Here is a 12,083-nt window from a genome sequence, read left to right as displayed (position 1 = left end):
TAATTACGGACTAAGTAGAAATAGGGCATAATTTATCTTAGTGCTGGCTCTGGACCTATTCCAATTTAGCAGGCATCTGGATGAGCAAGATTGCTCTCCCACGCACAGAGCTACGCACCTCACTGAGGAAGCTGAGACTGGTGTTTCCTGAAGTGTCAATAACATTGCAAATTAAGGGCCAGGGTTTGATTTCACCTGAGTTTTGACCTCTGTTGATTCAAACCACTAGTAGTGTGGAGATGGGAGTGGATTTGCATTAATTTGCTGAAGCAGTGCTGGTGACCCAGGGACCCCAGTGATGTTTCGTCACGTTGCTCCGTAGGTCCAGGATCAGTGGGATCCCACTGGTGACACCCTGCCAGGCCACCCACATACTTCGCTCACTCGGGAAATGCAGGAAATCATTCCTCCTGAACATTTCTGCAGAGGCTGTTTGGTCAGTGACACGGCTGTATCTGATGGCAATTAGACTGCTGCAGGTTCACCAGCTGAATTTAAAGGGCTTTATTGATCAGCAAAGTGTTGTTTATTCAATTCTCCAGCCATCCAGGAAAATGGGACCTTTATTATTCTTCAAAGGAGCAATCTTCAGGACAGGACACATGTTCCTAAAACAAATCTACTGCAAAATATCAGCCCAGATTTGACACATACATGCAAAGAGATTATTGTGTTTTATATGAAGATGGCAGACATGCAGAATTTTCAGCACAAATTAAACCCAAATTAGTGGTTTGACCTAATGCAGCTCAAACGTTGGAAACCAAAGCCAAACTTAGATTTGTTTTTTACCTCAAAACTATACAGAATCAGTGATTCCTGGCAAAAAGAAGTGCATCATCTCTGTTTTACGCGGGAACTGGCGACAATGCTGTAAATGTGCCATTCATTGAGTGTTGTAGCACTAGTTTATTTCTCCCTGGCAGCTTTTGTGACTGTCCTGGATCATCTTCACAGCAATTTTGCAAGCTTAGGAACCAAGTGAGTCTTGATTGGTTTTGGAACTGAGATGGTTTCTTTTTTAATTATTTGTTGGGGATTTGTTGTGGGATACGTAGCAAAACAAGGAATGTCAAGATCTCCACCAACAGAAAAGAAAGATATTAAGTGCTAAAACAAGAGTTCGGGGACAGTTTTCATTACAACAAATCAGGCTTAAGGCAGGGCAGTTGCTGGATTTAGATGGTTTCTCAGCCACTTGTTTAGCACTGACTATTCCTTGTGCTGTAGAAAATTTTCAGAAAAAAAGCATTTCTGTGCAGTGAAGCAAGACCTAGGCAGCAGAACAGATGCACTTTAAAGGCTTTTTAGATATCTTTCTTCAACAGCCAAGATCTGAGGTGCCTTCAGAGACTTTTGAGGACCTAAGTCAATCTACATTAGCTGTGGTTTTGGTCCTTCCTATTTTGTATATGACCACTGACTGCCAGTTGTCTGATCCACTCTGTGGGCATCAGAGGCAAGTGCATCACAGCTTCAGACTAGTTGAGGTGGGAAGGCACCTCTGGAGGTCATCTGGGCCAACTCCTGCTCAAGCAGGACCACCCAGAGTCAGTTGCCCAGGACCATGTCCAGACAGAGTTTGAATATCTCCAAGGATGGAGACTCCACAACCTCCCTGGGAAACCTGTGCCAGTGCTTGACAACCCTCGGAGTAAAAAGTTGTTTACTTGTGTTTAAAAGGAATTTCCTGTATTTCAGTTTGTGCCCACGACGTTCTACTGTATCATTGGACACCACTGGAAAGAGTCTGGTGCCCTCATCTTCATTCCTTCCTATCAGGTATTTATTTATACATATTGATAAGATTCCCCAAGCCTTTTCCTCTCCAGGCTGAACAGTCCCAGCTCTCTCAGCCTCTCCTCACAGGAGAGGTACTCCAGTCCCTTCGTCATCTTGGTGGCCCTTTGCTGGACTCAGTCCAGTATGTCCATGTGTCTCTTGTACTGGGAAGCCCAGAAATGGACACAGTACTCCAGGCGTGGCCTCATTAGTGCTGAGCAAAGGGGAAGGATCCTCTCCATCACTGGTCTTCCTGTTTGCAACCCCAGCAACAGGAAAGAACTGGCTGAAAGTGTGTTAACATTACAGCAAATTGCTCACGAATAATTTTATACAAACAATATATATAGGTAACAATGTGAATAGCAGGAGTAAAATTAAGAAATGAAGTGTGCAGCTAGGTCCCGTCAAGGTTGAAGTAACTTGCCTACTCCAAAACTCAGGAAGCAGACACAAAAGGGCCTTTTGGAGAGGTGAACTATGTATGGAACTTGAGCATAATGGAAGGAGTAACCTCCAAGTATTACTGAGAAAGGACGGCCAAGACACAAGTTAAACTGAAGGAGCTGATGGAAGGAAATTCTGGGAGGTACCATAACTGTGAAACAAAACTAAACCATCCACAGTTGTCTTTGCTAGAATTGAAAACAATAGTTTATGCACCACAGGTGCTAGCAAAAAATTACCATCACTATTCTCAAATAAAGGAGGAAGCTTTGGCTTCTCCTGTAATAGCAATAAATGTCATGTCTTTATTGATAGGAAACCAATATTAGCAGAAACTGACCATAAAAAAAAAAAATCACTGGCAAGAGCAATGGAAGAAAAAACTCCAGGTGTGTGATCTGCAAATCAAATAAATAATCAGGATGGAGTTGGTATTTGCAGACACTCTGTCCAGATCCTCTGCAACAACGCAATGCCTCTAAAGCCAGGATAAGGTCCAGTACCTGTCAAGCTGCTAATGGAGGGCCCAGTTCAGCTCTGGGAAGATGTTGTCCAGCTCTTTCTCCCTCCAGGACCAGCATTTGTCCTGTGTATCATTCCTAACACTGCTGATGTGGGCATGACCCTTTAAGTAGTGACAGCTGCCCAGGCACCGTTGGCCATGGCTGTCAATCCACAGGAGTTATGCCCCATCCTGGCCATGCCGGAGAGAACCAAAATGGGATTATCCAGTCTTGGAGCTTCTGCTCTTGACCTGAAGCTGGAGTGGATGCAGTCCCGCAGGTCCCGTGTGATCCACCACTTGTAGGACAACCTTGCAGGTATCACCATGCTGGCCTGCACAAACACCTTCAGAGGATCTAAGAACCATTTCTGAAGACTGCTCTCACCACCCCATGTTCCCATCCTCAGCCTCCTGCGCATGCCCATGTACTTCAAGGACATGTCTGAATCTTACTGGTATTTTATATTTTGCCTCCTTTTCCCCTTCCTGCCCCTAACTGCAATTCCTTGAGCAACTTTGTTCTTTAGATCAGCCAGGGGGGCTGCATTACACCAGGATACATATCCTAAAGATATCCAGAAGGGCAATGTGGCCTCATCTGTCAAAACTGAAGCCTGGCGTGTTCCTAACCAAGCTTTCCTTGGAAGTTTTGCTAGTGGCAGTCACAAACAGCTCTGGGTAGCCTCCCTCCACCCAAACCCCACTGGAGAGATGGGGATGCTCAGGGAGTCCCACATCATCGTTCCCCTCCCCATTTCACATCAACCAGTGGCAGTAAGGGCTGAAAGATGGCCTGAAATATTTCTGTGGTTTCAACACAGTGGAAGATGCTCAAGCAGCAAAAGAAAATAGCTCCCTTGCAAATCATGGAGACAGTAGCCTTAGCTACAGGCTGTCAGATTCCCTTTTGAACTAGCCTGACTCTGCCCTTTCAAATTCCTGGTTTGCAGCACACTTTGTGCAATCAGCCCTGTGTATTAGTAGAAGACTAGGAATGGCAAAATTATTCTTACTGCATCTTAAGCAATGCTTGAATGAGACTGCTTCTTCAAGCAAACATATTCTTTATGGGTATTTAAGCTCGTAATCATTATCAGTTTCAAGCTAAAGGCAGTTAAAAGTTAAAAATACAGCTTTTTCATACCACTTTCTGCATAGGAAAAAAAAATTTATATAGTGATTGACAAGAAAAGGTAAGGTGAGGTTTGGCCCCAAAGAATCTGGCACACCACCATCAGACATGCTGTTTTCTCAGGAAGATGAATTTCAGAGCTGCTCAGAGGTTAGTCCTAATGTCTCACTAGAGGAATGGCACTTGGTTGCAGGAAGCAAATGTTTTCCAGGAGAGTTTTGCACACGTTTCATGTCTTTTTATGATGCAGTCCACGTGTCATGTTCCCATTTTAGCACATATAAACCTGAAAACAGAATTTTGGCATACAGATCTTTTTTGCACCCCTAGACCATGGCAGCCATGCCATGGGCAATGGTGTGGCATGCCCCGCCGGCGCAGAGGTGTCGGCGGGAGGTTTGCTGTTGAATTTGGTGAGACCAGAGCTGGAAGGGACAGCAGAGGGGCCCGAGCAGCACCAGGGGGGTCACCTGTCGCTGGTGTGGGTCCCTCCATCTCTCAAGCTTGGTGTCCTGCAGCTCCCTGCCGGCTCTGCATCCTCAGGAGCCACGTCTCTTTGCATTCATGTTTTACATACCAGCATCCTTCTCATTTTCAAGGCACCATTTTGGCCACAGCATTCCTCACCATGTTCACTTTCTACTGGCCAGTTTCTGCATCGTCAATTCCCCTGTCTTTAACCCTATTATTTTCGGGGTGAAAATGAGGTGGATCAGGAACAGTTATCCATGTGCTGAGGCAGAGGGGGTGAACGTGCCGAGGGCTCTAACTGCAACGTTCCACTAAGGGTTTAGAAAAAGAGACCTTACCATGAAAGACCTTAATCCCATTTAGCTTTCTGAAGTGAGGCTTGACAAACCTTAGGCAAATCATTTATCTTTGTTGCTCAATATGAGAATAAATAACACTTTTTTCCTTCTTTCTTCATAAACTGGCAGGTTCGTAGAGACTGCAAACCCTCTAGGTCTCTCGTTAGGCGAGTGTATGGTAGTTTGGACAATACAACCATGATTTCTACTGTAACATTAAGCTGCTACCATTAAATAAACGATAAAGTAATGATGAATTAAATACACATTGCTGTAGAGATAACAATAAATTATACATGGACCTGCTACTGGAACCTGCTCTGACTTGGAGGCAAGCATCAGCTTTTTGATTCCTAACAGCCAGCTTTAAACAGGTAACGTGGGTCACATTTTTTACTTATAAAATTTCTTCATTAAATAACAATCCCATGCATTATCTCTGAGTAACAAGAAATGAAGTCAAACTACTGAAAGAAAACTATTATGTTCCACCTTAGAATGGCATTCAATATTTTTTGGCTATTTTTAGATACAGTAACTCAAATGAAAAGGGTATTTTAGCAACAAAAGAGCTGACAGTAAATGTAATCAGTCGTACAACTGACTGCATTAGGCTGCTCCGAGATGCTCTGCAGCCTCTGTCCAAGCCTGCAGCTCTGCTTTGGGGAACACATTGCTCTGATTCCTCCAGTTGCTGTTGCAAAGTGATGCCCAAGAGATTTTTAAGCTCTTGGCCAGATTCTACAGAAAAGCAGCCACTCTGGAGCAAGAATATTTTTAGGATTTGATAACAATTACTTGTTTCAATGCTTAGTTAATCTCTCCTTTCTACATGCCAGAGATTTCTCTAACCAGTGAATGCACCATTATTCATTCCTGAAATGGAAGATCTCTAGCCCATAGAAGTTATGCATCATTCTTCCAAATAGTTTGAAATTACCTTCTCCATTCTCAGTGGTATGTGCAGCTCTTCTTTGCTGCTGCTGGTGCATTGTTTGCTGGTTGCAGGACTCATTTTGCAGCATCGCTGCCAGACATCCAGTCATCCCAGCGTGGTTACAGGTTACCCTGAGCCTGTCGAAAGCATCTTGCCCACCCTCATTGACATGCTTCCGACACAGTGAGGGACACGTTTGCCTGGTGACTGGTTTCACTCAGCTAATGGCAGCGAGGTTTGCTGTTTGACTAACAAGAAAAGGTAAGGTGAGGTTTGGCCCCAAAGAATTTGGCACACTGCCATCAGACACACTTTTTTCTCAGGAAGATGAGGTTTGGTGCTGCTGGGGAGGTTAGTGCTAATGTCTCACTAGAGGAATGGTGCTTGGTTGCAGGAGGCAAAGATTTTCCAGGACAGTTTTGTGCACACTTTTTGTGTCTTGTCATGATGTGGTCCACGTGTCATGGTCCCATTTTAGCGCATACACTGCTAAGCCTGAAAACAGAACTTTGGAGTACATTGAGTGCCAGCGGCGATGGCACGTGCCACCAAAGGCAGGACACTTAACTACAGCATTGAGACTTCCAGTATCTCCCTGTTCTGGCAGCTGTACCCTGAAATGAACGTCCACCACTGAGCTCCCTGAGGTGCTGGTGGGGTTTGGGCATCAGCAAAAACATCTGGCTAGCAACAAACATCTGGAAAGGACCCTCTACAGGGGTGAAGTTTTCAAGCTGCTCATTTTTAGCCACAGGGAGGGTGTCTGGTACCTTGGTGGCCTCACCAGGCTATTCACCTCCGACCATGCACACACCTGGGAGAGGCAGAGAGGAGGATCCATTCCCCTCTGGCCTGGCTGCATCTCCCTCTTCCAACCCCACCAGAGGTGCAGCTACCACCCCACAGGTTCAGCCCCAGGGCTAAGGAAAATCGCCCTCCTGCACTTTCCCAGCGCAAGAAAGCAGCTTATCTTTCTCTACAGCTGTGAGCCCGCCTCATCCTCTCTTTGTCTTCCTCTGACCTGTCACTGAGCTCTCAGCTCGTCTTTAAAAATGGCAGAGGCAGTGGCTTTCTCATAGGGGCAGCTTTTTGGGGTCCATGAGAACAGGACACTCAGAGCACTGAGAGTTTGCCCAAGCAGAGACTGACACTTCTACAGCCAAACGTACAGCTGGAATGCCTGATCTGATGCCTCTGAAGAATCCCCCTCCTCTATTATAACCTATCATCTTATTAAAAAATAAATGGTATCAGGTGTACTTTCGGGAATAGTTTTTCACCTACATGTTTACTTAAAGTATGGTCAAATAATATAGTTAAGGAATAAAGAGACCCCATGCATGCTAACATGCAACACTTGCTTTTATTTCTGTGTTATTCCTTTTGGAGACTTTTTCAATACTATGAAATTTAATAAAGAAACAATTCCTAAAATGACCTCCATTACACACCTGTGATTCAGAAGAACCAGTTGATTACATGTCTTTTCACCCGACTCCAGAGAAAACTGCTGAGATGTAGATTTATTGTCACACTACAGCAAAAGGTGCCTGCCTCCACCTTGTAGGGGATTTCCCACAAGTGACCTATCTAGAGTAGGTTCTCCTTTCTTTGATCACTCTCCTTCCACCGCCAATTAGAGATCCTGACTTTTGTCTGTCTTTACATTTTCTACAAACTGTTGGGGAAAGTGATGCGGGGATGTTGGGTGTTCTGTATTTGACTGTGATAGCAGAAGACTTAGGCATGCTGCGTGAAACAGTACAAAGAGAGTATTTGGGGGGGGGTTGGAGTCCCACCAAGGTGTTCATCACTTTCTGATAGCAACATCTCACTCTTATCCTTGCAGCAAATGACTCTTGGGGCAGATGAACACTTTCACAACCTTCTTTTTTATCTGTTGTGTCCGCACACCATACACCACAGGGTTCAGCAGCGGGGGGAAGAGCACATACAGGTTGGCCAGTATAATGTGGACATGGTGGGGGATTTCCTGACCAAAGCGGTGTGTTAAAACAGTGAAGAAAGCAGGAATATAGAAAAGTAATATAACACAGACATGAGAGCCACAGGTGTTGAAAGCCTTGTGACGGGCAGTCCTGGAAGGGAGTCTGAATAATGCCAGAAGAATTAAGATGTAGGAGACAGCAATGAGTACAACATCTACCACTACTGCTGCAAAAGGCACTGCAAGGCCATACAAAATATTGATGGAGATGTCGGCACAAGCCAGCCGGGCGATGCCCATGTGCTCGCAGTAGGTGTGCGGGATGATGTTGTGCCCGCAGAATGGCAGCCTTTTCAGAAGAAATATACACGGGAAAATGATGCAGAAACTTCTCAGCAAAGCCACCAGCCCAGTTTTGACAACGGCTGACTGGGTCAGCACTGCCGCATACCGCAGGGGGTAACAGATGGCAACAAACCGATCAAATGCCATGGCCAGCAGGATCACCGACTCTGCCGAGAAGCTGAAATGCAGGAAGAACATCTGGGTCAGGCAGGCACCAAAGGAGATCTCGCCGGCACTGAACCAGAACAGAGCCAGCATCTTGGGCACAATCGTGGTTGACAGTATCAGGTCAACGATGGCCAGCATGGACAGGAAGAGGTACATGGGCTGGTGGAGGCTACGTTCTGTCCTTATGACAAACAACATGACACCATTTCCTAGCAGGGCCGCCAGATACATGGAGCAGAACGGGATCGAGATCCAGATGTGCAACTTCTCCATGCCTGGGATGCCAGCCAGGATGAATGTTGCTGGCGTCATGCTGGTAAGGTTGAATGGTGGCATGTTTCACCTGAAAGCAAAGGCAGAAGACACTGCAGAACGTTATTTTAGATGCTTAAGTTCCTCCATCACTACCAAATGCCTTGCATCACCTTCTCTGATCTGCTAATAGCCACAGCCAGAAGTACGAACCCAAATTATGAAGATGCGTGGTCTGCAATGTGTTGCAGCATGTACTTATACTCCTACTACGTGTAAATGGCAATGTCCAAATTTTCTCCTCATTTGATTTTAACACGATATAAGTGTATTTTTCTTCCAAGTACCTTCACTTAGACCAGAGTGTATGGAGACAGAATCAACCTTTATTGCACAAATACCTTAAATTGATGTTCTATAAGTCCAGAGCAGAAGCAAGTCAGGCAACGAGAGAGGAAAGGTCAAGTGTTTGCAGGGATACACAAGATGTTCTCAGACATCAGAAACTGCAGAGGGGATAATTGGGAGTTTTAAGGTACCTGGACTCACACTAGGTTAAGAGAACAAAATTAGCTCTAGGTTTGAAGTTGGCTGCCCATGTTCCTTCCTTTTCTCCAGACTTCTCTCTCCCTTTCCTTTTGGTTCTGGGACCACTTGCTTTGCACCTCTTTTTCAGTGCAAATCCAGCTGAAATAAAATCTAACCAGGCACTTGGAAAGACCTTTGTGTCAGGGGAAAACCTGTGTGAGATGGCATTCCCCCACCAGCCAAAGAAAGGATGCACTGCTGCCCTGGAGAGGTCTAAAGAGCACTGGAGGCTGGATCAGACCCAGGCTCACACAAGTTAAAATGGTATGCAACTTTTTTCAGCAGCTTCTGCAATAACAGTCAGCTCTTAAAAATCAAAAATCAAAATAGGAGTTACCCATAATGCAGCCTAGATGAGAAAGTGACGCAAGTACTTAAAAACAAAACTGTGAGGTTGCTGCATACTGAAATATTGACTCCATGTATGAGAAAACAATTGTATTATAAACAACAGATTTGATTCCCTGTTCATACTTAGTGAGAGCAAGACACATTTCACATCTAAAATATCCTGAACCAAGAAAGTCCAAGAACCCTGCTCCATAGAAACAAAACATGACAGTGGACTGTCTTTAAAAATAAATTTAGTCAAAATAATAACTACCTAATTCTGTAAATGATTTAAAACAATTCAGTACAAATATTGCATGAAATAAAAATATGTGATGTATTAACAGACAAAATATTATTAATGCTGATAACATATGTATTCTGTTCTGCCATAACAAAAGCTAGTCATCTCTTACAAAATGCAAATGTTAAACTGCAAATAAACAAGGATCCACTGCACCTGCAGGTGGGAATCTCAGTGGAACCAGGAGCTCTGCACAAGAGGAGCCTCTCAGCATTAGACCCCTTCCTCCATAATCTAATTGCCACTGTAAAACTGTATGAATACAGACAGCTCTAAGAATGCATCTCCTACAGCTAACCCTGAGCAGTCCCCTGGATTCTTCTTTCCTAAAATCTTTTAATCCTAATTTAAACTAAAAGCTATAACCTAGAAAAAAATCACATTCCTACAGAGCTGCCTAAGGATTACAAAAGGGTCTGCACAAGTCTGTTGGCATCACTGCAGAAGGCTTCAGCTGTGAGCACCTCTGAAGCCTGCAGCTGCAAGCATCTCATCCCAGGGGGGCAGCCTCCCCCACAAATAATCAGCCTTCAGAAGAGAGGTTAGGGAAACAAAAACGGGGTGGGAGAGAAAAGTTTCCTTGGTGATTCATTGCCTCCTAACAAGAGAATGAAAATAATAGAAATATTTCTCTTGCATGGCCTGAGCACGTCGGCAGCCCTCCCGCAGGAGCAAGCTGCGGGATGCTGCAGGTGACTCAGGTGAGCTGTCCACGCTGGCATTGCCTCCCTGTACATCACCCTGTGTGTGGTTTACTCCTGCCTGTTCGTGCTGCCCCGCGGTCTTTAACTCAGCAACCCCAGCTCTCAAAAATACATAACCTCAATTAGAGAGTGGCTGATCTCACGGGTCAGCGAGGGAAGGCTCTTCATGTGATTATTGTCAATCGGGAATTTGGCACCTCTGCACTAGACTCTCAACGTCCTAGAGATACTTCTGGCCCCAAATCCACAACGCAAAGAGCTCACCTGATCCCTGACCTTAAGAGGAACGTGTGTCCCTGGCTGCGCTGCGGGCAGGGGCTGCAGTGCCGAAGCCAGGGTGGTGGGGGGCACTTGTATCTCTCTGCAGGATCCCAGGGGATGGAGGAATCACCGTACCCTGCTCAGCAGCTCCGTAAGTGCCCTCCGGCTGAGGAGACGTGTCCTGGGATGTTGTTCCCCCAGTCCTCCAGCCCCACCTTTGCACCACACGCACATTATAAGCATATCGCTCTCCGCAGACACACTCGCAGGTCCCCAGTGTGCGGCTCTGTGCCTGCCCTGCCTCCCTTCCCACCAACTGCACAATTATACCCGCACTGCTTTGCACCTCCTGTCCTCGGGGCCCTGGTTGGACTGACGTGATGTAGCTGCAGGTTGTGGCAAGACATAGTCAAGCTTTGGAAAAACAGGTGTGATGAGTCCTAAAAAAAGCAGTCTGACTTATCAAAAGTGCTGAGCATCCAGACGTACAAACTCGATGCAATTACTTTTGCAAATATCTTAGCATATAAGTATTAATAGCAATCCATGTTTTGAATAGATTATTGAGCATGATACATAATGGTCTTGGTGATTAATGCAATAAAAGGAATTTGGAAGAGTTTCCCCATAGCAATGAGAGCAGCAGCCTGCGGGCTGGGCTGCTCTAGGGGATGGGAGGAAGAGTTTGGGGATTAGGAGCCCTCCTTGGATGAATGACTGGACACTGCCCCCAGTTCCCAGGTCAGTCGGTGACCACCCCTCCCTTCAGCCCCTCAGGAATCTCACCATACATAGGGCTAGAAATAAATTAGCCTGTAGAAACTATTTTCTGCAGGCTGAATCATTTCAGTACAAATTAACCTTCAAGCAGAGGCAGCTGTGGATGTCACAGGCTCAGCAGCACACCCACACCTGAAGAAACACAGGAAGATTTTGACCATAAAAAAATAATTCCACAAGAGCAATTGTGGAGCACAGCATTCAACATGCATAAAACCCACAAGGCTGAGGTCCCACTGTGCTAAGGCTTGTTTAGGATTGCTACACAAAGTAAGACACGATGCCTGGCTGTGTCAGAGCTCAGGGCCAGTACAGGTTGCCCAGAGAGCTGCAGGATGGATTGATGCTGCAGTGGCTTCGCTGCTTCAGGCACCTAGAAAATCACAGTTAGTGCTATTAAGGGTGACACTGGTCAGAAGATATTCATTGCCTTGGCCAGGCTGGAGATGCGTGCCTGGAATTGTCCACTGCTGCTGCCTGTGCCAGGGAAGGAGCCAGCACCAGGGAACATGGGTGGGCACTGAAGCTCAGCCATCTGTACGAATAGGTGGTACAGCTTTTCCCAGGGAGGTTGCAGCCAGCAGACTTTCGAATGATGCCTGGGTGCAGGAGCTGGCAGCACCCAGGGCTGGATCAGCCCCCTGATTTGGAGGGTGGTGAGCATCCCAGACACGGGCTATTCTGTGCCTGCCACAACCCCAGCAGTGCTGGGCAGACCGGGCAGCCCACACGCGGCCACTGCAAGTGGGAGAGGCAGGAACAGCCTTAGAATGGAAAGCCCACCCAAAATC

The 12,083-nt window shown here is 45.9% G+C and overlaps 1 protein-coding gene across 1 annotated transcript; it reads right to left on the bottom strand.

Moving 5' to 3' along the window:
- Nucleotides 1-7,406: 7,406 nt before the first annotated feature.
- On the bottom strand, nucleotides 7,407-8,483 carry LOC128153423 (olfactory receptor 52B2-like). The gene has a single exon (XM_052812799.1). The coding sequence runs from the start codon at nucleotides 8,407-8,409 to the stop codon at nucleotides 7,450-7,452; it is 960 nt and encodes a 319-aa protein (XP_052668759.1). The 5' UTR covers nucleotides 8,410-8,483; the 3' UTR covers nucleotides 7,407-7,449.
- Between the last annotated feature and the right edge of the window lie 3,600 nt (nucleotides 8,484-12,083).

Source organism: Harpia harpyja, chromosome 17 (assembly GCF_026419915.1).
Source record: "Harpia harpyja isolate bHarHar1 chromosome 17, bHarHar1 primary haplotype, whole genome shotgun sequence".
Taxonomy (NCBI): Eukaryota; Metazoa; Chordata; class Aves; order Accipitriformes; family Accipitridae; genus Harpia; species Harpia harpyja.
Note: the sequence above shows the minus strand (reverse complement) of the source record. Positions and strands in the feature narration are given on the sequence as shown.